The sequence below is a fragment of the Fusarium falciforme genome, chromosome 1 (genome assembly GCF_026873545.1).
Source record: "Fusarium falciforme chromosome 1, complete sequence".
Taxonomy (NCBI): domain Eukaryota; kingdom Fungi; phylum Ascomycota; class Sordariomycetes; order Hypocreales; family Nectriaceae; genus Fusarium; species Fusarium falciforme.
Genome location: NC_070544.1, coordinates 4,167,906 through 4,195,564, shown reverse-complemented (window position 1 = coordinate 4,195,564; position 27,659 = coordinate 4,167,906). Strand labels below are relative to the sequence as shown.

General features: G+C 37.6%; 2 protein-coding genes and 1 pseudogene across 3 annotated transcripts, besides 1 other annotated feature; 1 reads left to right on the top strand and 2 right to left on the bottom strand.

Annotated features, from left to right (window-relative positions):
- Positions 1-2,517: 2,517 nt before the first annotated feature.
- NCS54_00118000 (Hypothetical protein) lies at positions 2,518-5,355 on the bottom strand (the record flags this gene model as incomplete). The annotated part of the gene is made up of 5 exons (XM_053146813.1): positions 2,518-3,616; positions 3,676-4,288; positions 4,364-4,638; positions 4,697-4,865; positions 4,926-5,355. 5 exons carry the CDS (start codon positions 5,353-5,355, stop codon positions 2,518-2,520), a joined length of 2,586 nt encoding a protein of 861 aa, XP_053002788.1.
- An 883-nt stretch (positions 5,356-6,238) lies between these two features.
- NCS54_00117900 lies at positions 6,239-11,528 on the top strand (annotated as a pseudogene). Its single transcript has 4 exons — positions 6,239-8,148; positions 8,205-10,756; positions 10,830-11,167; positions 11,223-11,528.
- Positions 6,239-11,528: a sequence feature.
- Positions 11,529-11,905: 377 nt separating this feature from the next.
- Positions 11,906-12,814, bottom strand: NCS54_00117800 (Hypothetical protein; the record flags this gene model as incomplete). The annotated part of the gene is made up of 1 exon (XM_053146812.1): positions 11,906-12,814. The coding sequence occupies one exon, from the start codon at positions 12,812-12,814 to the stop codon at positions 11,906-11,908; it is 909 nt and encodes a 302-aa protein (XP_053002787.1).
- Positions 12,815-27,659: the final 14,845 nt, after the last annotated feature.

The window sequence follows — 27,659 nt, the reverse complement described above, 5'->3', positions numbered from 1 at the left end:
ACGCATATATCATACCATTTCTACTATTTTATAGGTCTAGATAGATATCTCAAATGGTTTAATAGTTTAATTTTTTTTTTTAGACCGTCTTAATGCTATCGACATACCATGGTGAGTTGGGGGAAATGGGTGCTAAGCCGTTTTGGGCCACTGGGCAATTTCTTGTACGTAGAAAAGGAGTCAGAGGCCTTTGACCTTCGATCATCATCATCTTCTTCAGGGTCAATTCAGGAATGGGGGAGCATTGGGCTCTCTTTCTGAAAAAGACCTTCATCACTATCAATTGATCAATTGCCCTTGTTATTTTGTACGATATTCAGTTCACGAAGAAGTACGTGAAATCCCCCTTTGGAAAGTCACTTGAAGAAAATTACGTTCCAAGTTTCGGCTGTGGATGGTGTGTTGTGTTCCTCCAACAAAATGGCTCTTAGCAGGGATACCAGGTCATATACTAAGGCAGGCCAAGCCCTTATTTTAAGAGCCAAAGTATTATAATTTATCTATAGGCTAACTAGACCTACGCCTTAAGGCAGATTAGAAATAATCACGCTCACAGCCAGCTTTTATTAGCTTCTATAAATAGCGCAATTTAAATACTTTATGCTTACCTACCTAAGCCAGGCATTAAATGGGTTTCCCCCTAGCCCCTAGAGATAGGCCAAAGAGATCATCACTACTCTCCTAATATAATTTTAGTAACACGCGGAGTTTCTTTTCCCGACTAACCTGCCCTATATACATAATGCGGTTGCGACTGGCCAGATAAATATAGTGCCGCCTAGGCACGAAGGGTCCAAGTCTATAACCCTTGATCCGGGATCTCCTACCACGCATAGCCAACCCTAACCCGGCGCTACTACGCGCTTAATTGCCGAAAAACGCAATTAGACGCCGGTGGCTATGGCCACTTGGCTCCAGGCTAAGTCTAGATTTAGTTATAACTTTAATTTAAACCTCTTTCTATACCCTAAAAGGCCTCGCACTAGCTAAATACTATTCTAGCGTTATAAGATAGTTTATTAAAATATGGAATACTATATCTCTTAGAATTATAAATTACTTACCTAATTACCTAGAAGATCAAAGTCTAATCCCGGGCCTCGATGCAAGTATTACTACATAACCTAGGCATGCGCCACACAACTCAGCTGCTATAGTTATCTTAGCATTATAGCAGGAGCGCAAGAGAAAGATAAGAATATTTTTAAAATAGTAAATAATACTCCTTAAAAAGGTATATAATCTTTATAAAAACTATAATAATATTAATATCTTTTTTATTATATATAATTATTAAAGTAATAAAATCTAGTAATACTTAAATAGATATATACTACTTATACTATTAGAGATAATAAAGCTACTAAGTCTTATATTAAAAAATAATTCTAACTATAAATAAAGCTTAATATATTTACTACCTATAATCCTAAGTAACTAAGGCCTTAAGGAAGGACTAACTAAATATATTAGTAGGGGGGGTTAATTATATTTATTGCCTAGGATATAATAAGGCTAATTAGAGAACAGCGGGGTATTAGGTATATATCTAGGCTTATAACTTTTATAAGATTAGAATGCTATTATATTAAAAGACTCCCATTCTCGGCCCCTAGCGCCGCCTTTGCCATCTCTATAATATACCTACCTTTTTACCTATATTATATGCTATCCACATAATAACATCCCTCCTTACTTCCTTTTCGTGTACAGACTACAGAGTCGTCGACACCCGACGCCCTCCAACGGTGGGTGGCCACTACCTTACCAACGATGTCGATCTTGGAAAAACAATATCGGCTCTCCCCGTCCTTGTTATGTTCCGGCTCGCTCACATGGTGCAGGATGACATCTGATGTTGGTCATGACCTACGTCGCCTCCTTCCCCACCCGCATCCTCCAGCTCGGTGTCGTCGAGGACTTTATCCTCCCTGCCGCCGACAAAGGTACCAGCCGCGGCGCCATCGCCATAATCTACGTCCCTGGCTTCAGCTGAGCTCTCAGCTAGAACTCTATGCAGTACCTCCACACTGCTGAGTTGTTCCCCCTGCGCATCCGAGCCCTCGCCACCTCGTGGGCCGTGACTCTTCACTTTGCCAACCAACACGGCAACTCCCGCGCTGTCCCCAACATGCCCCTCCCCTCCTCAAACGGCGGCATCTCTCCCAAGGGAACCATCTAATGCTTCGCGGCCGTCACCTTTGTCGGCGGTATCTGGATGTGGTTCTCCGTTCCTGAGACCAGCGGACGCAGCCTCGAGAGCATGGATCACCTGTTCGAGCTTCCCTGGTACAAGATTGGTACATACGGAAACCAGGATGCCGAAGAGAAGGATGACGCTCGCAGCGCATTGTTGATGAGAGCAACACTGTTGGTGTTGAGCTTGAGGAGAGGCGCAAGCAGGATGCTTGAGTTGTCTGTGAAGGAACGGGTACATGGTCAATCGTATAGGATCTATGTCTACTATCAATAGTATTTACTTCAATGCAGCAGGCATTATGCATTACTGTTAACTACTCAAGGTCCAGCAACACATGCATACGTGTCAGTCCAAAGGTTGCTACAATCACTCTTCACCGCAGGGTTCCACTTGTAAAACTGCGCCAGGGTAATCTTGTTATAATCCAAGATACCCTGGCAAGTTGTTGTAGACCTGACCGGATGGAACTTGGTGCATCCCTGAATCATGCCTGCCTGTGTGGGCGTGGGCGTCACCACGCCGCCAGTAGTCTTGGTAGTCGTTGGTTCTGGGGTGGTTATGATGACCCCCACACAAATGTAGTTGCCCAGCGCAATGTTGGTGCACCCTGAGTTAATGCCGGTATTCCACTTGAGGAGGTTGGCCATTGTGATTTTGTTATAGTCAACAATGCCTTGGCATGTCGTTGTCTTGCCCACGACATGGAACTTGTTGCAGTTAGATACCATGCCGGGCTGAGTAGGCGTGGGCGTGGAGATGCCATTGCCAGTAGTCGTTGGCTTTGTTGTTGTTGCAGGCTGAGAGGTCGCGATGACACCAGCACAGGCATATGAATCTAGCTCCAAGTTGGAACAATCGGATTTGATCCCAGCGTTCCACTTATAGAAATCGGCGATGGAAATCTTGTTGTAGTCTGCAATACCTTGGCAGGTTGTCGTCTTGCCTACGATATGGAACTTGTTGCAGTTGGACACCATACCAGACTGAATAGGCGCAGGTGTAGAAACTCCATTACCAGTAGTTGTTGGCTTTGCTGTTGTTGTAGGCTGAGATGTCGATGCGATGATACCAGCACAGGCATAAGCACCTAGCTCCAAGTTGGAACAGTCGGACTTGATCCCAGCGTTCCACTTGTAAAAGTCGGAGATGGAAATCTTGTTGTAGTCCGCAATGCCTTGACAGGTTGTCGTCTTGCCTACGATATGGAACTTGTTGCAGTTGGACACCATGCCAGACTGAATAGGAGTAGGCGTGGAAACGCCATTGCCAGTAGTGGTGGCTGTTGTCGTTGTCGTCCCTGGTTCAGGCTCATCGGATTCAGTCTTGAAAGTGGGCACGAGTTTATACGCAGCCATGCAGTAGCTTTTCTCCTCTGCGAAAGCACAGTCAGGGGAGCTTGTGTCAAGAGAAGGGTTCCTGAACAGATGTGTCAGTAGCTGGGCTATACTAGACGTCAATAATTGACAGGCTCTTACCAGTTTTCCAGCTCCTCGAGGGAAATACCCCACACCTCGGCCAGTTCCGCGCACGCCGAGAACGAAAAGCTCCAACTCATGTCGTACTGTAGATCCTTGCCGTCCATGAAGATGTGACAGTCACTTCGCGTACCACTAGCTCTAGGGAGATAAGTGGTCACATCGGTGATAGCGGGCGCGGAGAAGGTCGCGTTGGGCAAGTCGTTGAAGTTTATATCAGCAACAACGGTGGTGGGGTCAACGTAGTCTGGATGGCCAGGATACATGTTGATGGGCCCCACAGGAGAAACACAGTAGGATTCTTTGGCGTAGAGATTCGTACACTCTTTGTTGACTCCTTGGTTCAGGAAGAGAAAGTCTTTGAGTAAGATGCTGAACTTCATGATGATCTGGTTGCAGTAGTCGCCAATCTCCACAGAGTAGAACTGGGCACAGTTCTTGTTTGTACCGTTGGCGATGTTGGAGGGCACCGGGGCCGGTGTGGCTACTGGTACCTTGGTAGTGGCTGGGCGAGTGATTGGGGCGTAGTCTTCGTCGTCATGAGGCTCAAGACAGATGGTGTGGCCTACGGATAAGGACAAGCGGCCACAGGACTCTCCGAGCACAGGATTCCCTTGCAGAAGGACGTGAAAGGTCAGCCATTTTGGCCTCTTAACGCGAGCAGGAAGGAAGGGGAAATGCTACTCACATGTGTATAGCTGCACCTGGGTAATATTAGCAGCGGCGGCGATACTCTGACATGTGTCTTTGGCTTGAACGGTGTACGTCTTGCACTTGTTCACAATGCAGATACTCCCACCTGCCGCCGGGAAGTCCTTGCAGAAAGCCTTCAACCCGTTGTCGTACAGCATCCAGGACGTGGAAACACCATTGGCCTTGGAGATAGAGCGACAATCATCCCCAGCCTTGACAGTGTATAAAACACCCGAGCAAGGCGCTGTTGGGACTGTGGTGGTTGGTGTCCTATTAATCAGGTTGGCTTAGCATAAGTTCTGGTAATATTTCGGCGAGATGGGCTTACTTTTCGATTACCGTAGTTGCTAATGGGAAGCCGGATTTGGAGCAGCTCTTGGTTAGACTGGCGTAAGCCCCTTGCAAATCATAACCATTTGAATAAGAGGTGCCGGCCTGGAACTGAAAGGGCTTGATAACGCAGTTGTCACACTTGTCGACGGAGGCTGTGACGCTAGCTGTGTTGCATGTTAGACCAATGACACAACCACATCTGATCACGGGAGTTGTCTTCTTACCTTGACCAGAGGTCTTGTCAGGAGAGTTCTCAAAAGCCCAGACATTGCACCATCTGTTCCCATCCTTGATACAAGTCCTAGTGAAGTGATAGTAGATATCCGTCGCTATGACCGAGACATGAACAGGATCACTCCCAAGCTCATATTCAATAACATCTTCCTCGCCGCACTCTGTCTTCAACTTGGCCTCAAAATTGGCTAGCGAAGTGCGGCAAGCATCAGTACATGCCTCCTCCAAAGAGGCAAGCGGAACAGGCTCCCTCTCAAAGAAGCTGGCGACTTGTGAAGGACAGGCAAGATCGACCACCAAAGCAGCTTTGCAGTTATCCGAGAGATCGTAAGAAGGGAGTGCATCTGGAGAGATGTACTGCCAGGCGACAGCTGGCCTGGCTATGATGGCAAGATTTGAAAGAAAGAGTAGCCAATTCATGACTTGAAGTCAGTAAGACGAGAGACGAGAATGACAAGAAGTTAGGGAAGAGAGAAGGAGAGAGAGAGGGGAGGGAACGCTCTTCAGGAAAAATATCACAGGGAAATGGAGAGATGGTTAAGACACGGACGGTGATGAGAACCGAAGCGGAGCATTTCCATCCGTTCAGCTCGACAAGGTGATTTTGGGACTTTAGCGTCGGCGCTTGGAAATTGCAGGATGGTGCAGAGTTCTCACAGAGTTAAAATTCACGCAGGTACGACTCTGTAGTGCAAGTGCCTGTTCTGATTGACGGTGCAGCCGGTTGAAGTCTGTCTTGGCGGTTGTTGGTTGAGGGGTGTTTTTGTAAACCCTGTTAGTTTGTGGGAACGAACCTCGGTTGATCAACAAAGGGTTAACCTCTCCGTAGCGGTGTAGGCACTGCGTGGATTCAGATCATTTATCTATTGTCTATAGCTCTTAGTGTAATCGTTACAGTGTTGTTATTTTAATAACAGTAAGGTCTATGGTGAGATTTATGGTTAAACATAAACTATTTCTGCTATAAGGACCACGGGTTAAAAAAGTGATTTTCTAAACCCACTCTTTTAAGTGTGGCATGCAATTTTGCTTTTATTGCGGCCCGCTCAGATGCAGGAACCCTTGCATCGGTAAGAACCGTGATCCATGATATCCGATTCTTCTCAAGTACCATTAGCAACTGGACTAGTCTCGTTTATGTTGTCTCTCGTCGCTTGACCATGCCATCTATATGCCTTATAAACAGTGCCCTCAGACCCGGGATGGCACCTGGTCCAGAGACACACCGTATTCACACCTTGCCACTCTTTTCAAGACTCTCTTTACACCAATTTGAGTACCCCAGGGCTGCGGCCAGTTAGCCATGGGACTCAAGGTCCTTCTTCTTTCCCTGCTGGCGATCCAGGCCGTGCCAGGCCGGGGCCACCCCCACCATAGTCACAAGCACATTCACAATCACAATCACCTCCATGAGGCCCATGTCAAGGCCCGAGATGGCGGCGGACAACTCGTCTGCCCTCCCATTCCCGACAAGCTCACCACGGGCGCAGACCTCATCGCAAAAGTGAGGTACACGGACCGCGATACATGTTCCGCCAAGCTCGAGGCCAGATCAACCCTCACCACAAGAGCAGACCCTATCATCGTTGCGGACCCCAACGATCCTTACTCGTGCTCTGAGGAGAAGCCCTGCAGCAACGGTGCTTGTTGTTCCAAGACTGGCGTTTGTAACTATGGCCCCGAGGCCTGTGGTACAAACGGCAAGTCGCCCAACGACAAGTGCTGGAGCAATTGCGATGCCCATGCTGAGTGCGGTCGCTATGCCAAAACTGCAGGCCAGAAATGCCCTCTCAATGTTTGCTGTAGTCGATATGGCTTCTGCGGCATGACCAAGGACTACTGCAAGGTCACCGACAAGAAGGAAGAGAGCTGCCAGAGCAACTGCGCCCAGCCCGGCTCAGGGGGCTCTGGCGGTAACGTCCAGAAGCGTGTCATTGGATACTATGAGGCATGGAACTGGAAAAAGAAGTGCATTGGCATGAGCATGGAAGACATTCCAGTTGACGGCCTCACACACATCTACTACTCTTTTGCCTATATCCAGCCCAAGACGTACAAGATCGTTCCCATGCAAGACGAAAAGGACGGCAGTCTAACTACTGAGACCTTCACCGAGTTCACTGCCCTCAAGCGCAAGAATCCTTCGCTCAGGGCTGTCGTTGCTCTCGGTGGTTGGACCTTCAACGACAACCACACCATCTGGCAGCCTGTCTTCAGCGACCTCGCTTCCACCAGTGCCAAGCGAGCCACCTTTGTCGGCGAACTTGTCAAGTTCATGGATCGATATGGCTTCGATGGCGTCGATATTGACTGGGAGTATCCTGGCGCTGGCGACCGAGGTGGTAAGCCAGATGATGGCGAGAACCTTACCAAGCTGTTCAAGGACATCCGCGCAGGATTCGATAAGATGTCTGGAAAACACAAGCAGATTTCCTTTACTGCTCCGACGAGTTACTGGTACATGCGTCACTTCGATCTTACTGCATCGGCTAAGGCTGTTGACTATATCAATGTCATGTCCTACGATCTTCACGGAATCTGGGACGCTGATAACCCAATCGGTTCCCAGGTTTTGGCACATACCAACCTGACCGAGATCGACCTCGCCCTGGACCTCTTCTGGAGAAACAAAGTCGACCCGTCCAAGATCAACATGGGCATCGGCTTTTATGGACGGTCATTCCAGCTGGCTGATCCCTCTTGTCACAAGCCTGGTTGTCTCTTCCTGGGTGGTGCCAAACCGGGACCGTGTACCGACAACTCGGGTACCTTATCATACTTTGAGATTATGGATATCATCGAGAAGTACGACCTGACACCATACTGGGACAAGAAGGACGCCGTCAAGTATGTCACCTGGGGCGGTGATCAGTGGGTATCCTACGACGACAAGGACACCATCGCGCAGAAGATCGAGTTTGCCAATGCACTCGGCTTGGGAGGTCTGCTCATCTGGGCTATCGACCTCGACAACACCCGTCTCGACGCTTTGGCAGCTGTCTTGGCTCCCAAGAGCTTCAACGCCCACAAGGATCGCTCGAAAAAGACCCCGTGGGTGGACCTTGGGACAGGCCATTGCACTGTCAACGATTGTGGCACGACTGGCTGCAAGTCTGGATGGATTGAGGTTGATCAGTCCCTTTGCGACCGTCTAGCTGGCAAGAAGACAAGTGTCTGTTGTCCTTTTGCCTCGGCTCCTGATCCCGAGAAGTGGTGAGTGTCCCTGGCCTGTGATCAAGTGGCTACATTACTGACTGACTATGCTATAGTACCTGGAGAGGTAACGGCGTTCTCTGCAACGGCCAGTGTCACGCGGGAGAGGTGGCGCTCGCGTCCAGTCAGCACGCTGGAGGCGGCGATGTATGCACCGACGGTCGCAGATTCCTGTGCTGTGAAGCAGAAGCTCAAGTGCCAGACTGTCGATGGACGGGCTGTAACGAGAAGTGCGATTCTTCCACCGAGAAGGAGTTGACGTGGAAGAATGGAAACTGCAAGGGCAAAGACGAGAAGAAGTTCTGCTGTAACAAGGAGCAGGAGTGGAGGAACTGCAAGTGGCACGGAAAGCCAGGCAACTGCTTTGACAACCATTGCGATACCGGTTGGCAGGTGGCCTTGACTACATCCCACGGAGGAGAGGGCCATGACTGCTGTTGGGCCTCGAAGCGGCATAGGACCTATTGCTGTGATCCCCCCAAGGGCGAATCGCCCTTCCTCCCTGTTCCTCTCGAGTACCTGTTCCCCGATCCTCCCAATGAGGAAGAGGCAGAGTCAGACTACCAACTCAAGGTAGACAACACTTGGGGTGGTGCTGAGGATCTTCCCTTTGCTGAAACACCCGAGCACTCTGCTTTTGGCTTTATCATCATGACGAGTCCCGACGAGCTTCAGACCACCCTCGACAAGCGTGACGGATCTCACTGGGAAGTCTTTGACTGCCATGATTCCGTTTCACAGGAAGAGCAGACTGTTCGTATGGTGTGTACCGATCGCAGTGAGAACTCCAACTGCGACAAGATCTATCTCGGCCACGGAGCTCCCGGTACGATCGTCGAGATGCCCGAGGGATGCGGTCCAGGCAGGTACGCCGTCGTCAAGGAGCTGTCGCCTAGCAAGAACCAGAGTCTTCCACAGCATCTCTATAAACGCGGCATTGAAGAGACTGAGCCTGTGTTTGACTTGACCTTCGACTACGACTTCAGACGCGTGCCGCGCGACCTTGGCGATACTCAGATCCGTATCGACTATAGCAACGAGAACACGTACTGGAACACCATCGTCGACAAGGCAGCTGACAGCAAGAAGCGGTCTTTAAAGAGATCTGTCAAGAGAAGTCTCAAGGATGTTGGCGGCAGCCACAAGCGTTGGCTCGAAGAAGAGTGGCGAGAAGACTTGCACGAAGGAGCCCTTTCCAAGGGCGATCTTCACAAGCGTTGGTTTGGTGAGACCGCCCTCGACTGGCTGAAGGCCATCTTCACGGGCGTCACAAACAAGATGGAGCTCCAACACTCCTACAAGGAGGACTTTATTCTCAGCATCATCGACCAGGACTTTACATGTCCCAATGTGGACGGCAAGCTCGAGGTCTACGCCGAGATGTCGGTCGAGGCCAACGTCAACTACGGCTTCACCCTGATCGGCAAGCTTGGCGGCTCATATGGCATCGACATCTCCGACTCGTACCTCTATTACCGCACTGGCGGTAACGTCGACTCCAAGTTCGTCATCGACGCCGCTGTCACGGCTCACTTTGACACTGGCGATGTGCTCATGTTCAGCGCTGATACCTTTGGTGCGGCCTTCACGGTCCCAGGTATTGTGACGATTGGCCCCAACTTCAAGCTTTATGGACAGTTGGAAGGCAAGGCAACGCTGGGCGTCAACTTTGAGACCAAGGTCAAGCTCGCCGAGTGGGACGTCTACCAGACCTTCCCTGTCGTTAACAAAGACTGGGAGCCTGATGTCTTTGACCCTTCCGATAAGTCTGGCAAACAGACGCTCGAGCCTGAATTCGAGTACGGCGTCTCGGTGAGCGGTCACATATCCGCCCACGTGAAGCCCACCATCACCTTTGGCATTGACTGGAATAAGAAGTTCACCTCACTCGAACCCTGCGCCGTGAACCTCGTTGCCGATGGGCACGTCACCTTTCATGCTGAAGCCGAGGCGGGCAGCAGTGGGAACAGCTTTTGTTACGGTATCGACGTCGGTGCAGATCTGTATGCTACCCTCGAGGCGCCCAAGATGTTCTCGTGGGCACTTCCCGAGTCTCCCTTCATGATCATGCCGGCCCAAGACGTGACCATCTTCCCGAGTGGCTCCAAAGAAGCTTGCACTACTCCCAGTAGCACGAAGCAACGCCGCCGAGATGCCAGCTTCGGCCAAGGCCATATTAACACCACGTCCGCACTATCGAAACGTGCCACGAGATATGGGCCTCTGGTACCACGGATCGACGGCCTCGTGTGCCCTGGCGATGTCGACGTAGGGGAGATTCCTTCCTGCGCGGCATGCTCAGGTGGTGACGACACTTTGCAGAAAAGGGACGAGACATGCTGGCTGGACCCATATCGCTCTAGGGAGCAGAGTTGCCCTGATGATGGTGATGAATCCAGTTCTCTCCAGCGACGCTCAGATAAAAGCGTTCAATGGATCGACCAAAACGGTAACATAGAGGATTTGCCGTTGCCCTCTTATCCATCTTGCGGAGTTGCCCCCAGTTCAGTTATCCGTTGGTTTGGGTATCCGCCAGAGAAAAACCGAGAATGCAAAGTGGCGCTGGAAAAATACACCAAGACGGATATCGAGCCCAGCGAGTATGCGAGTAAGTCTGCCACATTGAAACCCACACACATCACGATTGAACGGTGCACCCACTAACCAGTATGAATATACAGCTGAGCATGTTTACGAAGGACAGTACCTCGTTCGCTTCTTCAAATGGTTGCGGGATGGGAACCTTCCGGTTGGATATGAAAACCCCGACAAAAAGTGGATAGACGAAGTTCTTCTTGGCCTCGGCGGATCAACCAGAATTTACATAGGCCCTGGATGGACCCTACAGGAGAATATGTGGCATGAATTGGCCATTTGCATGGGTAATGATCGAGAGCCCGGACGATTGGCACTGGCTCACAAGGACGTGAATGGAAGGAAAACAACCTTTTTCCAGGGGAAGAAGACGGACCCCAGGAACGAAGAGAAGAACACGGAAACACGCAGAGCGCATCGCAATGTAAGTACTTGCCCCTCAATTCCTTCAGGGCTAACCTTACTGACCCTTTCCACAGACTGCTGGCGTCTTTTACTATATGCGCCGGCCTGAAATTTGGTCCAAATTCGTCGAGACGTCTCAGGCTATCGAGGAGATATTCGACGACTTTGATATTGAGTTCGAATGGGACGAGAACGATCCCATGAATGATGGTCAGCTGAAAAGACCTACTGATCGAGTTCAGGGGCAGCCCATGCCCGGCTTGCGTGACCTCTACTGCTACTGGCTTGACGTGACCTTGGCCGACATGGAGGCTACAGCTGTCGCTTGGCTGACGGCGGCAACAGCCAACTTTAAAGCAGATTTCGGGGACAGTGCGGATGGTAAGAAATGGCTGGCCAATGTGCTGACCCCGAATGGATACATCTCAGCGTCAAAACTCAAGTTCCCCCAGGCGGCGGTTAAACACAGAAGCCCGAACCGAGCGAACCCGGACATTTGGACACAGAGTAACTATCAAGGCTTGTGGAAGTCTGAGTTGGGTCCGGTAGGGCCGTTTTAGGGAACGTGTCTGAGGAGCAAGAAAGCGAGTTTGGTTTGACTAGAGTTGATTGAGGGCGGCAAGGAATAGCGTTGATGGACACCATCGTGATTCAGGATATATATATAACCTTGTTGAACTTGAGCTACTTAGATCCCCTCACGGGTGCTATCAAGTTTATCATGGGAACAAATCCGGCCTATTGTTTCTGTCTAACATTACCAAGACTTCCAGCCTAGCTTCAGCGCGTCATCCGTAGCTTCATCAGCCTTTTCCTGCCAGTGTGAAAACTTTCTCATCTCCATCCAACCCAAAAGCCCTGCGTCATAATATTCGTCGTGCCTGGCCTTCCTCCGTGTTACATAAACAGGGTGTTCCATCGGATCAAACCTGCGAACCTCATCTTCTTCCCATTCCTGCTCGATGGGGTCAAACGTGACGACATCTATCTCACGCTCCGCACCGTCAGCACCTCGGCAATCTATATTTGCATGTGGATACACGAAAAACCAGCCGCGGTACATCCTAGAAGGGCAATCGTGTTCGTGTTTGGGCCAGACAAAGCCAGGAAGTTGTTGATTGTTGGTAGTGGCTTCTTCATCAGAAGAGGACTCCGATGTCGTGGAGCCCAGACCAGAACCGGACTCCTCTGCCGGATCATCCTCCAACTGTGGGGGGTTTTTCTGATTCTCGAGCTCCATGGCTCTCTTGACCTTGCGGATATGGCGCCATATGGTGCCTCGAGCCTTTAGCTCCCCGAGGTAGTGCGCATGGCATTCTTCAGTCGTGGCGCCTGGAAGGAAGAAGAACTCGTACCGAAACCTGCCACCTTTTCCCAGGGTATCACCATCCTCAAGTCCATTCTGGAATACGCACCCGTCAAAGTCACGCGGCACATCTGGATGGACCATATAGAAGACCCATGAGGCGAGGGGAGGCAAGGGATTCTTGACCCCCGAGCTCTCCCATGACATCAAGGCTGGTTTGCCGGTGTGATCGTTGAAGATGCGGTTGTTGGATACTACTGGGCGCGCAGGTCCCAAGCGAATCTGGGGTGGGCCGTTGGGGTACTTGTCCTTGGGGTACCTCTCCTCCAGGGTCCTGGGCCGCGTCTTTGTTCGGACCATGCTGGACTCGAGAGATGATGTCAAGGCTTGGTCGAGATTCTGTAAATTGGATGGTGTAGATGTAGCCGAGTTAAAAGGATGGAGGGCAGGATGAGAGGAGGTGGGTTGAGGAGGAATTGTTATTCTCCACTATGTGCACAGCAAGCGGTCAGGAAGGGCAAAATTTAACCTGCGAGTTCTACTTTTGGGGGGTCAAGCCAGAATTGTACCCGTTGGCTCATGTGGGTCTAGCGACCCAGGCGAGCCAACCTAGCAAGCTAGGTTAGCCACAAAATTATAAGATAGCTACAAAATTATAAGACACTATGGGGCCCTATTTTCCCCCTTAAAAAGCCTCCTTTTTTAGTCTCTTAGTTTTAGAAGCTATCTAGAGTAATTTAAGAAGGTATAAAAGAGTAAGTTAAAGCTATTAGCGATGCCTAATATAATAATATTAATAATATTAATAATAGCTATAATAGAAGCTACCGCCTAAGCCTCTAAGGCCACTGCCTTCCTAGATAATTCCTTATATAAATTTAGCTATATAAGCATCTTTTTAGCCCTCTAGGCTAGCTTCTTATATAGCCCTTACTCGCGTAATAATGCCTATAATTCTCTATATCCCTAATATATAATATTAAGGCCATATTAGGCATAGTATAGAGGGGGGTCTAGGTAGTAAAGATAGTAGCCGCGGCGGTAAGGGTATAATTAGTAGCGATAAGGGTATTTATAGTAGAGGCTTAAATAGAGGGAATTCCTTATTATTTTTATCTTTTTCTTTCTCTTCTTCTTTCTTAATAAGAGCTAATTTAAGCTAAAAAGTAATATTATTATTATTTCTTATAAGAATAATTTAATTTATTATACTAAGGGGTTTTAAGGTAAAACTAGTATTATAAATAGCTTTATAGATTTCTTATAGTAATTATATATCTATTATAAAAAGGTTAGGCTTTTAAGTAAATATCTAATATATAATTAAGTATTATATCTCTATAAAATAATACTTAATATCTTTCTTTATATACTTTAATTACTAAGCCTATAATATTTTTTTTTTATATTATTAATAATAATCTCTTTCTCTTATTACTATTAATCCTTAATTTTTTTATTTCCTAGATAATAAAGCTATAAGTAGTCTAGACCTATGCCTTTTCCTCCTTCTACTAGGCTTTAGTAATAACCTCTTCTTATTAGTCTTAAATCTCTTATAAACTAATATTATAACTAAAATCTCTTATTAGCTTTACTTTTTTCTCTCTTTTTATAATATTATATCTCTTTTTAATCTAAGCCTAGTAATTATTAATATAAGTAATAATTATAGATTTAAGAACTATAGCTTTTATAATAATATTATATATTTAATAAAGTCTAATATATATAGGGGAGCTAAAGGTATTACCATAGTAGTCTAAGAGTTATTTAATAATATCTATAGTGGCCTAGAAGTAAGATTTCTAAGAAAAAAGAGAGGCAAAGACTAGGTTAATAGCCTACTTTGCCTAAAGCTATTTCTTAGCTAGATATATTATTACTAGCTTAGGATTTAATAAATAAATACCTAACTTCTTAAAGCCTAAGATAATATTATATATTATAAATCTTTTCTTAAAGACTTCCTATTTTAACTTAATAAGTCTATTAATATAAAAAAAAAATATAATTTACCTAAAAGCTATAAATAAAATTAGTATAAGAGAAAGAAATATTACCTTTTTAAAGCTACTTATTAAGAAGCTTTTAATAGGTATTCTTTAGTAGCTAAAAAACCTTAATATCTATTAGCTATAATATATATATAAAATAAGGAGGCAAGAGAGCTATAATAATATAGAACTTTATATAATACTCTTTAATAATAAAGACTTTATATCTTATAAAGCTATTAAAAATAATAAGTCTCTAGATAATTATATTAATAGCCTAAGAGATAAGGGGAATATTATATTAAATATACTTTTATATAGGATTTCTAAGGAACTTATTATACCTAAATTACTCCTTAAAATATCTATCTTATATACTATGCCTTAATAAACTTAGCTTAAGAATATTAATTAAAATATATTATTTACTTAAGAGTAATCTTATTATTAAAAAAGGCTATATTAGACTAGGCAAAGCAGATATTAAGATTAATATCTATATATACCTAATCTAATATAAGCTAAGTCTTAAAGATAAGTTATAATAATATTATATTACCTATTATATTATTTATATTAATAAGAGTATAAGTCTTCTAATTAAAAAAAAAAAAATTTTATTTTTTTATTTTTTATTTTATTTATATAATAAGGACTTTAATACTTTCCCTAAGGATATTAATTCTAATATTAGCCTAATTAATATTTTAATATTTAAAAGCGCTAATATTATAACTCTAAATAATCTTAGTAAGGTTCTTAAATTATTATTTAAAGTTATTAAGATTATTAGCTTCCTAAGACTTATAAGATTATTTTATAGCTTTAAGAAATATTTATTTAAGCTTAAAATAATTATTATAAAAATAAATATATTATATCTTACTAATAAGATTAATATTAGGGTTCTTATATTAATAGAGGGTTATAATAATATTTTCTATCTTAGGCTTAGAGGCGAGAAATCTAGACCTCTTTATCTAGATAATAAAGGCCATAATAGCTTTATCTTTTTTATCTATAAGGACCTATAGTCTGCCGACTTACTAAGGCATAAATCTAGTCTCTAGCCTTATTATAATCCTCTAAATAGAGGCAATAGAGGACCCGGGGTGGTATAAGCTAGCGGCATAAAGTAAGAGAGGTTAAGTCATGCCGGAGGAAGAGGTTTAATAGAAGCCCCGGGCATGCCAGGCACGTAATACTATAACTTCCCGGGCGGCCCTAAGATTTACTTTACTTAGCATAATAAAGATAGATAAAAGAGAGGTAGTTTTTACTATATATTATCGTGAAATATGGCTAAAATAGGTGGTGATTACATGAAAATGAGGATATCATCAAGTATGGGTCTTATCTCATAATTTTGTGGCCAACCTAGCTTGCTAGGTTGGCTCGCCTGGGTCGCTAGACCCACATGAGCCAACGGGTATGTACTCTCACTGGGGCACAACGGCCAGCCTGTTTGCCGCGGTGCATCCCACTTCGCGGTGATGGATGTCAGTTTCCAGCCCACCCTACCTGTCTCCGCTATCGACGGCATGCCACCAGACCATGTTGCTGGGGGATTGAAATGCTCAGCGGACAGGGTCAAGCAACACTGGACCATAATGCAAAAGATTAAGGGGGGAAATAGCAAGGGGAGAGATAACAGGAGGCGAAAATGCAAGTAGATTACTATTTCTATGCGTCCCTTCATGTTGTCAATTCAAGATCATTCCTCTCTAGATAAGTCACTTATGTTCTCCCACTGAGCAAGAACTGCCACCGATGACGTTGTGTGAGGATGGTCTATACCAAGCACTCGCTCTTGTAGGAGAACGCAGCTTCGCATCAGGGCTAAAGCATCACTGGCGCGGCCTTGGTTCCTAAATGTGAACGCCAGGTTATTCATGCTCGTCAGCGTCGAGGGATGCTCCTCTCCTAGCACTCTCTTCATCGTCTCACCTTCCCCTTGATTTATTTTTTCTTAGCACCTAGTGTTAGTGCCTACACGTAATTTACTGCAATTTCCCTAATAGAGGCCCCTGAGAGACCTGGCTGACCTCCTAACGCCCGGGCCCGCGATAGCCGCCGCGCTGGCCCCTCCGCCGGCCACTGCGCCGGCCGCCCTGCCAGGCACGCCACACAGGAACAATCTAGCATACCAAATGATACTAGATAGCAGCCCCCAGACCTTCTTTAAAGAACAAATGCCCTCTTCGCCTGCAAAGCAAAGACGTACAGCGCAGCCTAAATACCCTAAGCAGCCAGCTCTGGCTATCCCGGGGAGGTCCCAGCAGAGGGAAAAGGGGCCCCTAGGATAGAGGCCCCTAGACCCCCTTATCTCCAAACTCGGCATCTTCATCAAAGGAATCAAACAGCTAGCGCAGGCTATAAATGACATCATTAACAACGCCAGCCAGCAAGAGAAATAGACCTTAGGAAAGCTATTCCAAGATATCCCAACCTACCTAACAAGCCATATCTACAGAGGCCAGGGAGCCAAGACTACAGATAGCTCGAAGACCTAGGCAGCTATCGCTGGCAGCTCTAGCAAGCCAAGACAGCCAAGCACACAGAGCCAAAATAAGCCCACAGTAGCGAAAGCAAGCCCATAGCTAAAGGTAGAGCCCCTATAAGTCCTCATAAGGGTCCCTTAGGAGCATCACAAATGGGCCTAAAGTCTAAAAAACTTTGCCCTGCGAGAGGCCACCTATAAGGCCCTAGGCCTATCACTAGCCAAGATACCAGACATCCATAATACAGCAACAAGATTCTCTATCCACCCGATTAATACAGCAATCCGCGATAAGATAATCGCCAGCCAAGAGCAACTACAGCATTGCCTTAGGGCCTCGAAGGTCAAACTACCGGTCAAGTGGTTCAACTACGCTATCCCTAGCTACCCAAACAAGCTACCTAACATCCTCGGAGACCTCATTACTATAGAAGCAACAATAAAAGATAAAGTCATCGCACAGACAGGCCAACAACCTATACGACTATAGCCATCAAGGCATACATCCCAGAATATCAATGCAGAAAAAAAGACCTAGATAGCCTCCTTCCTCCAGCCAGTAGAGCCTTTTTGGCTATTCGGCGTTAATGCATTAGCGAGATAGATCAAAAAGAAAGCTTTAATCTAATAACATAACCCAGGATATTAGGGCTACCATATAAGCCGCTACTGCCACCGGCAACAACGCTGCGAGACTTACAGTAACCCTTTGGAAGAAAGGCATTAGCAGCCTTATAGCCTCTCTCCGAAATGCTCTAACTGCTACGGACCCTTCCCCGCTAGCCACGAGAACTGCCCGGCAAGGCCGATCCGAAAGAATAGCGAGATAATCCCTCTGACAAAGAAAGAACTCACGGCTATCCGCAAGATCGGCCAGAAGAGCTACCTCCGGGCCCAACAAACAAATAGCCAGAGCACCTTTGCAATATCTAATCTAGCTAAGATAGGCCGCAGGGCCTCAACTAATAGCTCCTCGACCTCTGCCTCATCACAAGACGAGATAGAGATCAAGGATAACATACAGCAGACAGACCAGCAACTAGACCAGCAGCCCGGCCAGTAAGCCAGCAACACACAGCCGGCTCGCGGCCAACGCCGCGGCCAAGACCTTCCGCGGAAGAACTATAATATCACAAACGCCTTTTCCTCCCTCATAAATAAAGAGGCATAGAAGAAATCGCTCCGCCTAGCAGGCCCCTCTACGGATAGCTCAAGGCAATGTCGGCAAGATAGCTGTAGCGAACTTAGCCTTCCTCTAGCTCTGCTGGTGTAAAAGACTAAAAAATATAGGAAATATAGTCTTTAAAGACTATAGGGTAGGTAATAGAGATAGGAGGTAAATAGGCAGTGGAATTAGTCCTTATAAAAAGCTAATTAGCTAGGTAAGGAATTATAAAGTAATAAAAATAGGTTAAAAGTAAGATAAGGTTAAAATAAAGAAGACTAGCTTTTAATTAGTATTTTTCTTACTTATATTTATTTTAGATCTTAGGAGTTATCTCTAAGAGAAGGTATATAGCTTATATAGTAAATTACTTAGAATCTATTAGCCTGATTTAAATAAAAGTTATACTATTAGATAGCCTTAATTCCAGGCTTTAAAACCCTATTAGTCTTACTAATAATAAATAACTAAAAGCTAAGTTATAATATAATAAAAACTAAAACCTATAGTATTTTAAACTAGGATATTTAAAACTAGATATAAAATACCTTATAGAAAGAGATAGGCTTAATAGTATTATTATACTTATAATAAAGCCCTAAGTCTAAAGTTATATAATCTTCCTAAAAGAGAAATAAGCCTAAAAAGGGTAATATTAATACTCCCTTATATCTTACTTATTTAAGTAATTATTACTTAGGTAAGCTATTTATAAGAAAGCGCATAAGCTAAAGTATAAGGTAATAAAATCCTAGGCTTATATCCTATAAGCGTATTTTTTTAGAACTTTATTTATAAAAGACCTTCTTAAAAGTAAGGTATTTTATAGCCTCCCTTAAAGATATAACTAATATAACTAGTCTATATATCTTTAATAAGTAAAATTAAGAGAAAAATAACTCTTAGGTTATATAAGGAAAAATTTTATAAAAAACCCTTTTATATATTACTTAATAAAACTTATATATTTATAAGAAAATTAAGATTATAAAAAAAAAGCCTTTTAAGGCTAAAAAACCTTATTATAAAAATAAGAAAAAATTATAGGGATTTATTTTAAAAATAAGAAATCTCTTAGTCTTAAGAAGTTATTAAGTTTTAAGCTCTTTATAAAAAAGTCAGCTATATTATCCTTACCTTTTATAAAGAAAATATTAATATTTCCTTTTTCTAGCTTATCTCTAGTAAAATAATAAGCTAAGTTTATATACTTAGAATACTTATAATTTCTTATATTTTCTATTAATTACTTAGTAGCTAAGTTATTTATTAAAATAAGAGATATAAACCTATTATAACTTAAAAAAAGCTTTTTATTTATATATTTATATATATAATTAAGAGACTTAGCTTCTTTAATAGCCTCCCTTAGGGCTATATATTTTACTTTATAATTATTAGTTATAATATAAGTTTATTTATTAGTTTTCTAGCTTATAAGGTTATTATATAAATAAAAATAATAACTATTATTAGATTTTTTATCTTCTAGGCTATTACCCTAATTAGTATTATTATCCCCTAAGTCATTAAGGAGCTACAACTAGGTCATAATAGGGGGTTAATCTAATTAAAATACGCTAAATAAAAAATACTTCTTTTCCTACCTAAATTCTATTATAATAGAAGTCCTAATAAGCCTACTAGTTATAAATTATAATATTATAAATAATATATTTATACCTAGTCTACGGCATATAATACCGCCTTTTTAGGTTAATAATAATTTCTACTAGAGGCTACTTTTTAGCTCTCTTAGCCCTTATTTAACCTTACTTAAAGCCCTTATAAGCTAGGTATTCTAAGTAATAATACTAATTAATATAATTAATATCTCTATTATAATAATTTTATTATTATTATTAATTATCTTTATTATATTTATCACTAGACCTAAATAACCTCTTTGCCTAGCTTTTATAATAATATATATTAAATAAAGTATTATAAATATACTCTCACTACTTATTTTAATTCTTATATTATTATTAATTTAGCTAAGGCGCATAAAGCTATAATAAATAGGTATTTATAAGAATAATATTAAGGAGAAAGGTCTATATAAGAGCCTATTAAGCGCCCTAGCGAAGGCAATAATTATAAGGTATATATAACCTTAATTAATTACCCTAATTAATATAATTTATTTCTTTATTATAAGTAATAATAATTATTAGTATTTAAATAACCTTAATAGCTTTATTATTAAAAAAATATTATATTAGCTAGGCTTATAAGTAATCTATAAATAGCCTTTTTTTCTTTTATTTAATATATTTATTATTATTAGCTTTAAATATAATACTTATAAATAATATAAGGGTATTATCCTTCTAAGTGATCTAATTAACCTAATAAAGAGATAAATTAATAAGGGATTTATATATAATCTTATCTAAAAGTAAGACCTTATTATTAGCTATTAGGATAGCTCTAATCTTATTAAAATCATAGCTATAAGTTCTAGCTTTATTATGCTTTTTATTCTTCTTAAGATTAATATATATATTACTATTAACTTAAGCTATACCTATAGACCCATAGCTATAGCTATAAAAGCTATAAAAAAGGTCTATAAATAAAAAGAGGTTATTAAAGAAAATATAATATATCTTATCTAGTAATAAATTATATAAGGTAATAATAATACCTTATATATTATTAAGAGAGATAAGCTTATTATCTATAATCTCTGCTTTTCCTTACTACTATAAGCCCTTCTTTCTCTTTATAATGCCTATAGCATTATATTATATATTCTTTAAGTACTATAACTAATAAATAAAGAAGCTAACTTAGGCTATAACCTAGATTTTAAACCTATAAGGAATTAACTTACCTTTAATATATACTATTTTTATTAATCTACCTATAAAGTATATTATATTCTTATCTATAGCGAGATAAAAGTCTAGGCGAAAAAGCTATATTAATACCCTCTATATATACTTAGATTATTCTTTAATGCCTTAGAAGACCTTAGGTAAGTTAGTATTATTAATATTATTAATTTTTATATAATTAAAGATATATAAATAATAATAAATTAATTTAAACTTATATAATAATATAAACTTTAGGATTAAGTATAGTAGGTATTATTCTCTTAGCTTTAGGGCCTTTTAATAGCTCTTAATAGTTCTTTCCTTATAAATCCCTATATAAATAAGTATATTAAGCTATATATAAATCTATGCATAAGAGATCCCTTCTTAAGCTAAGAAGCATAAGTATTTTTCGAGGGGTATATTCTAGCTATCTATAATGCTATTTTTAAGGTATTTAATAACCTAGCTATTAATATATTTGATTTATTTCTATAGTAGCTATCTAGGCATAAAAAGCTAGAAAAGCTTAAGTAGGCTCTAAGGCAAAGGATTAATTTAAAAAGTATAATATTTTATATTAAAAGGTTAAAAGTTAAAGCTATAAGCCTTATTAGCGGGGAAATTAGGATACCTTATAGAGTTATTAAGGCTAATTAGCTAGCTATATATTTTCTTAATAAAGCTCTTATTATTATAGGTATTATTTACTTATAATATATTAGGAATTAATTATATATTTATTATTAAATTAAAAATAATTTTTATAGTATTTTACTAGGAAATCCTTTATTAAGAGAATAAGATATACCCCTTATATACTCTTATTATTATAGCGCTAAGTAGGGCGAGGTATAGGCTATAGCTCCTTAATGACTAAGGGGATAGCCTCTTATAATACTATTTAAACTATTTAAGTCTATATTATAATTATAATATAAGCTTAAATTAAGATAATTATTTAAATATTTCTAAATTAAGTCTAGGGCTTTAAAATAGCTATTATTAAGTTTAGAAAAATATTTAGAGTATATATTTATTATAAAAGATATATTAGGCCTAGTTTTTATAGCTAGAAATAATAAGGAATTTATTTCTTTTTAAAATTATAATATATCTTTTTTAAAAGAAATTATAATAGCTTTTAATAGCTTTTTTATATTTCTTATAGGTATTTTAAAAGTTTTTATATTTTCTTTATTAAATTCTCTTATTTTATTATATATATATTTATTTTAAGATAAATATAAGCCTTTATTCTCTCTATTTATAATTATATATATTCTTAAAAAGTCTTTTATTTCTCTTAAAGCCTAAATAGATATATCTTTAAAGAGACTTTTTATTATATTATTTATATCTTCTTTAAAGGGCCCTAAAAAGATTAAGTTATTTATATAATATATAATAGTTATTTTTAGCTTATTATTTATAAAAACCCTAGTATTAAAAGGTATAAGGTAAAAGCCTAGATTATTAAATAATTTAGTAAGTAATAAATACTAAAGTTTAAGATTTTATTTTAAGCTATATAAGGCTTTATTTAATTTTAAAGCTATTTTTTCTTTTTTATATTTTTATTAAGGTATTTTATATTATAATCCCTTATAAATTCCTTTAAAATAAGGTCCTTAAACCCTATAGGAATAATTATATAGATTTCTTTATTTATATTAGTATTTATAAAAGCATTTTTAATATTATATTATATTATAAAAAAGTTATTAGCTATAGCTATTATTAATAAAAGCCTTATAGTCTTAGGTCTTATAATAAATATATAAGTCTTATTATAATTTATATTTAAAATTAAATTAAAACCCTAAATTATATAATAGGATTTATATTTAATTATATTATTATTATTATTTATTTTTATCTTATAAACCTAATAGCTTTTTAAAGGCTTTTTTTCTTTAAGTAAGAAAATTATAATCTAGGTTTTTTACTTAATTAATTCTTTTATTTTAATTTTTATAAAATTAAACTACTTATAAGCTAAATTATAGCTTATAGCCTCTTTATAATTATTAAGTTTTATAAGACTTTCTTTATTTACTAAGGCTATTATATCTAGGTATTTTTTAAAATCCTTATAGAAATTAGCTAGTTTTTTAAGTATTTTAATTAATATTTTAGGCTTATTATTTATAAGACTAGGCTTATTATTATTTATTAAAGATTTCTCTATAAAAGGTAAATCCTTAAAAGTTATAGAGTTATTATTTTTAATATTATTACTAAGAAAACTATTTTTTATTATAATAATATCTCTAGAAATTATAACTTAGTATTTATTTAAATCCTGTATTTTATAGCTATTAATTAAATAGCTTATAATAATACCCTTATAAGCCTTAATATCTAACTTATTTAGAAAATGAATATTTTTATAATATATAATAAACCTAAAAGTCTTTATTTTATTTAAATCTTTTAATTTTAAAGTTATATTATTTTTAATTTCTATAAGTACTTTAAATCCTAAAGTAAAATATAAGCTTTTATTATCTATATAAATAGCTATTTTTAAAGCTTCTCCTTATAGATATTTAAGTAAATTAGAGGTAAATAATAAAGCTCTTATTTTAGCTAATATAATCCTATTTATCCTTTCTATAGCCCTATTAGGCTCTTTAGTATAAGGTAGACTAATATTATATATAATTCCCTTTTTAAGGTAATAAGGCTTTATTTTATATATATATTCCTTAGTATTATTAAAGAAGAATTCCTTAATTCTTATATTATTAGAATTATTTTTTAGTTTTACTTTAAATTACTTAAATTTATTTAAAGCTTCTAATTTATTCCTAATTAAATAAGCTTTTAAATATCTAATAGCTTTATTTATAATAATTATAAAATAGGTAAACTTATTATAAGTAAGGACCTTAGAAAGACCTTATATATTACTAATTATTTTATCTAAAAAATTATATTTTCTAATATTAATTAATTTATTTAATTTATTAATTAACCTAGATTTTATATAATTTTTATAATTTATTATTTTATATATATTTTTTTTATTATAAAAATATTTCTTATTTCTATTAAGGAATTTAATAAAACTATTATAATTAAGATACCTTAGTCTTAAATATAAAAAATATATATTTATATTTTTTTTATTACTATTATATATAATATAATTTATATACTTTTTTATTTTATTTTTAATAAAAATAAGTATAAAATATAAGCTATTTTTTTATACTAATTATTTCTTTTTTTTTATTAAAAAGGTATAAAACCTTATTATTTATAAGGGAAGTAATATTTTTTAAAGAAAATTAACTTAATAAATTTATTTCTAATTCTAAAATAAAATAATAATTTTTAAAAATATAATTCTTATTATTATTTAGAAACCTAATAATTAAATCTCTTATTTTTTTAATATTTATATAGCTAGCTTTTCCCTAGGTTACCCTATAGTTAACTAGCTTATAATTAATAAGAAAATTCTTATTAAATATTATATACCTAGTAGCACTTATATTATATATAAAGTTAGTTATATTTTTATTATTATAGTTAAAGTTATAGTTTTTTACCTTTTTTAATCCCTTTAATAAGGTTTTTAAAGCTAATATATAAGTAATTATAGGTCTTAATATATTATTAATCTTTTTCTTATTTAAAAAAGATATAAATAAATATAAAGGAGGGTTATATACCTTAAAAGGGGATTTTTTATTATTAAAGGGACTTTCTATATTAAGGTTTATATTAGATCCTTCCTATAGGGTAAAAAAGAATTTAGTTTTAATTATAAATAACTTTTCCTATTTTTCTTTTCTTTTAGCCCTTTTAGACTTAGAATTTTTAATAGGATTTTTATTAGGTTTAATAACCTTATTATTATCCTTAATTTTAAAATTCTTAAGAGCCTTATTAAGATATAAAAAATAGCAATCTTTATCTAAATATCCCTTTATTTTATAATAAGAATATTTATTTATAATTTTTTTTACTTTTTATAGTTTTTTATTAGCTAAATAAACTAGGTTTTCTTTATTATTTAACCTTTTAGATTTATTTATAAGGCTAGAAAATAAGGATTTTAAATTATAAGTATTAGGGTTATTTCTTAAAGATTAAGAAATATTAATTATATAGCTATTATAGCTTTTATTTAGATTATTTAAAGTCTAGGCTATAATTACCTTTTTAGGTATAGCTATTTCCCTAGCTTATAATTTATTAATTACTTTTTTAATTCTATTTAAATAATCTTTTATAATAAAGTAATTAAATAAAAATAAATTAAAAAATTCCTTTATAAATAAAAATTCTAAAGTAAATCTAGAGGAATTATATAGGTTTTTTAAGGCTTCTTAGGCCTTATAAGTAATATTTATATACTTAATTTATAAAAGTAAGCTATCCTCTAAGTATAGACAAATTATAATTAAAGCTTCTTAGCTTTTAGCTATAAGGCTTTTTTTTATAGTAATAGAAATATAAAGCTTTTTTTTAGTTAATAAAGCTTCTAGCCTTAAGGCCTAAGTTATATAATTTTTATTTCTAACAAGGGAAGAAATATTATATTTATTATTAGTTATTTTTAAATAATTAATTTTTAAGTATTTTTATATATATAAAAATACTTAAAGTTATAGTCTTTTTAAGACTTATAAAGAAGAGCTTAAAAGTAGCTTTTTCTTTATATAGCTTTTAAGCTAGCTTTACTAGATTTTACTAGTTTTTAGCTAGTTATAGCTAATATATAATCCTTATTAAGAAAATCTCTAATTAAAAGGTATTTTTTTAAGAGGAGCTTTTTTTTATATAAGAAATTATATAAAGTTATAAAAAGAATATCTCTATTAAATAGAGAAATAAAGGGGTATAGGGTAGCTAAAACCCTTGATTTTCCCTTAATTATAAAGAGATAAATAATTAAAAAAGAGATAAATAATTAAAAAAGAATATTCTTTAATATCTAAAGGCTTATTATAGTCTATTATATAAGCTAAGTAACCAGGCTTATAACTTATAAAAGACTAAAAAATATAGGAAATATAGTTTTTAAAGACTATAGGGTAGGTAATAGAGATAAGAGGTAAATAGGTAGTGAAATTAGTTTTTATAAAAAGCTAATTAGCTAGGTAAGGAATTATAAAGTAATAAAAGTGGGTTAAAAGTAAGATAGGGTTAAAATAGAAAAGATTAGCTTCTAATTAGTATTCTTATTACTTATATTATATTAAGATCTAAGGAGCTATTTCTAGAAGAAGGTATATAGCTTATATAGTAAACTGCTCAGAATCTATTAGCCTAATTCGGATAAAAGTTATACTATTAGATAGCCCTAATTCCGGGCTTTAAGGCCTTATTAGTTTTACTAATAACAGATAACTAAAAGCCGAGTTATAGCATAATAGAAACTAAAACCTATAGGGTTTTAAACTAGGATATTTAAAACTAAATAGGAAATACCCTATAAAAGGAGATAGGCTTAATAGTATTATTAAGCTTATAATAAAGCCCTAAGTCCAAAGTTATATAACCTTCCTGAAAGAGAAATAAGCCTAAAAAGGGTAATATTAATACTTTCTTATATCTTACTTATCTAAGTAGTTATTACTTAGGTAAGCTATTTATAAGAAAGCGCATAAGCTAAAATATAGGGTAATATAATCCTAGGCTTATATCCTATAAGCGTATTTTTTTAAAACTTTATTTATAAAAGACCTTCTTAGAAGTAAGGTATTTTATAATAAGCTATTATTATTAAATTATATCTCTAATTAACTAGGTTATAGCTCTTTTAAAAGACCTCTTTTATATTACCTATAATATAACTTTAAAGAGCTAGCTTAAGTATACCTTATAATAATTAGAGTTATATTAAGCTGTAAAAGAATTATACTTATTATTAAGGCGACTACTAGCTTTTACTCTTATTAAGTAAGGCTATAGTCCCTCCTAGAGTCTAGCTATTATAAGAACTTAATATTATATTCTCTAGTATATCTTATAGTCTAATAGAAAGATAGGTTAATCTAGGATATTATCTTTTTATTTAAGTAGCATATAATTAATATAGTCCTTAAGTAAGATCTTAGGGTATAATACCTCTTTATAAGATATAAACTTTATTATAAAAGTATTATTATAAATAGCTATTATAATAATATAAAAGAGAAGGTAAATAAACTTAATTAGGACCTAGGTAATACTAAAGGTTAAATTATAGAGGTTAGTATAGTATATTACTACCGCAAGTTAATATAAAGTACCTTGCGCTCTAGTCTCTTTTAATCTTATTTTCGTGCTACTTTATATATTAAATATAAATACTTATAATAGGCTAGACTTTTATTAGATTAGTAGGGTCTCTTAGCTAGCTAACCTTAATATCCTTATACTTTATATGCCTTAAGCTCTTATACTGCTAGCCGCTAATACTACTGAGGATAATATTCCCTGAGAATAAGATTTACTGGGAAGGTTTATAAAGGATACTAGATGCCTTCTCTTTAATGGTTTAGAGGATAAGTAGTAGATCCTTTATTATTATCTCTTTTTTTATAAATTGCTAGCGCTAGGTTAGGCTAAGCCTATTAGCTAGCCTGGGAATTAACTTAAATCTTAGTTAATTAAATATCTAAGATTAATAGTAACTATACTGGGTAAGTCTTATCTTTCTAATTAGTCTAGTAGGGCCAGACTTAACGCTGCTATAGGTTAAGTAGTATAATATAAA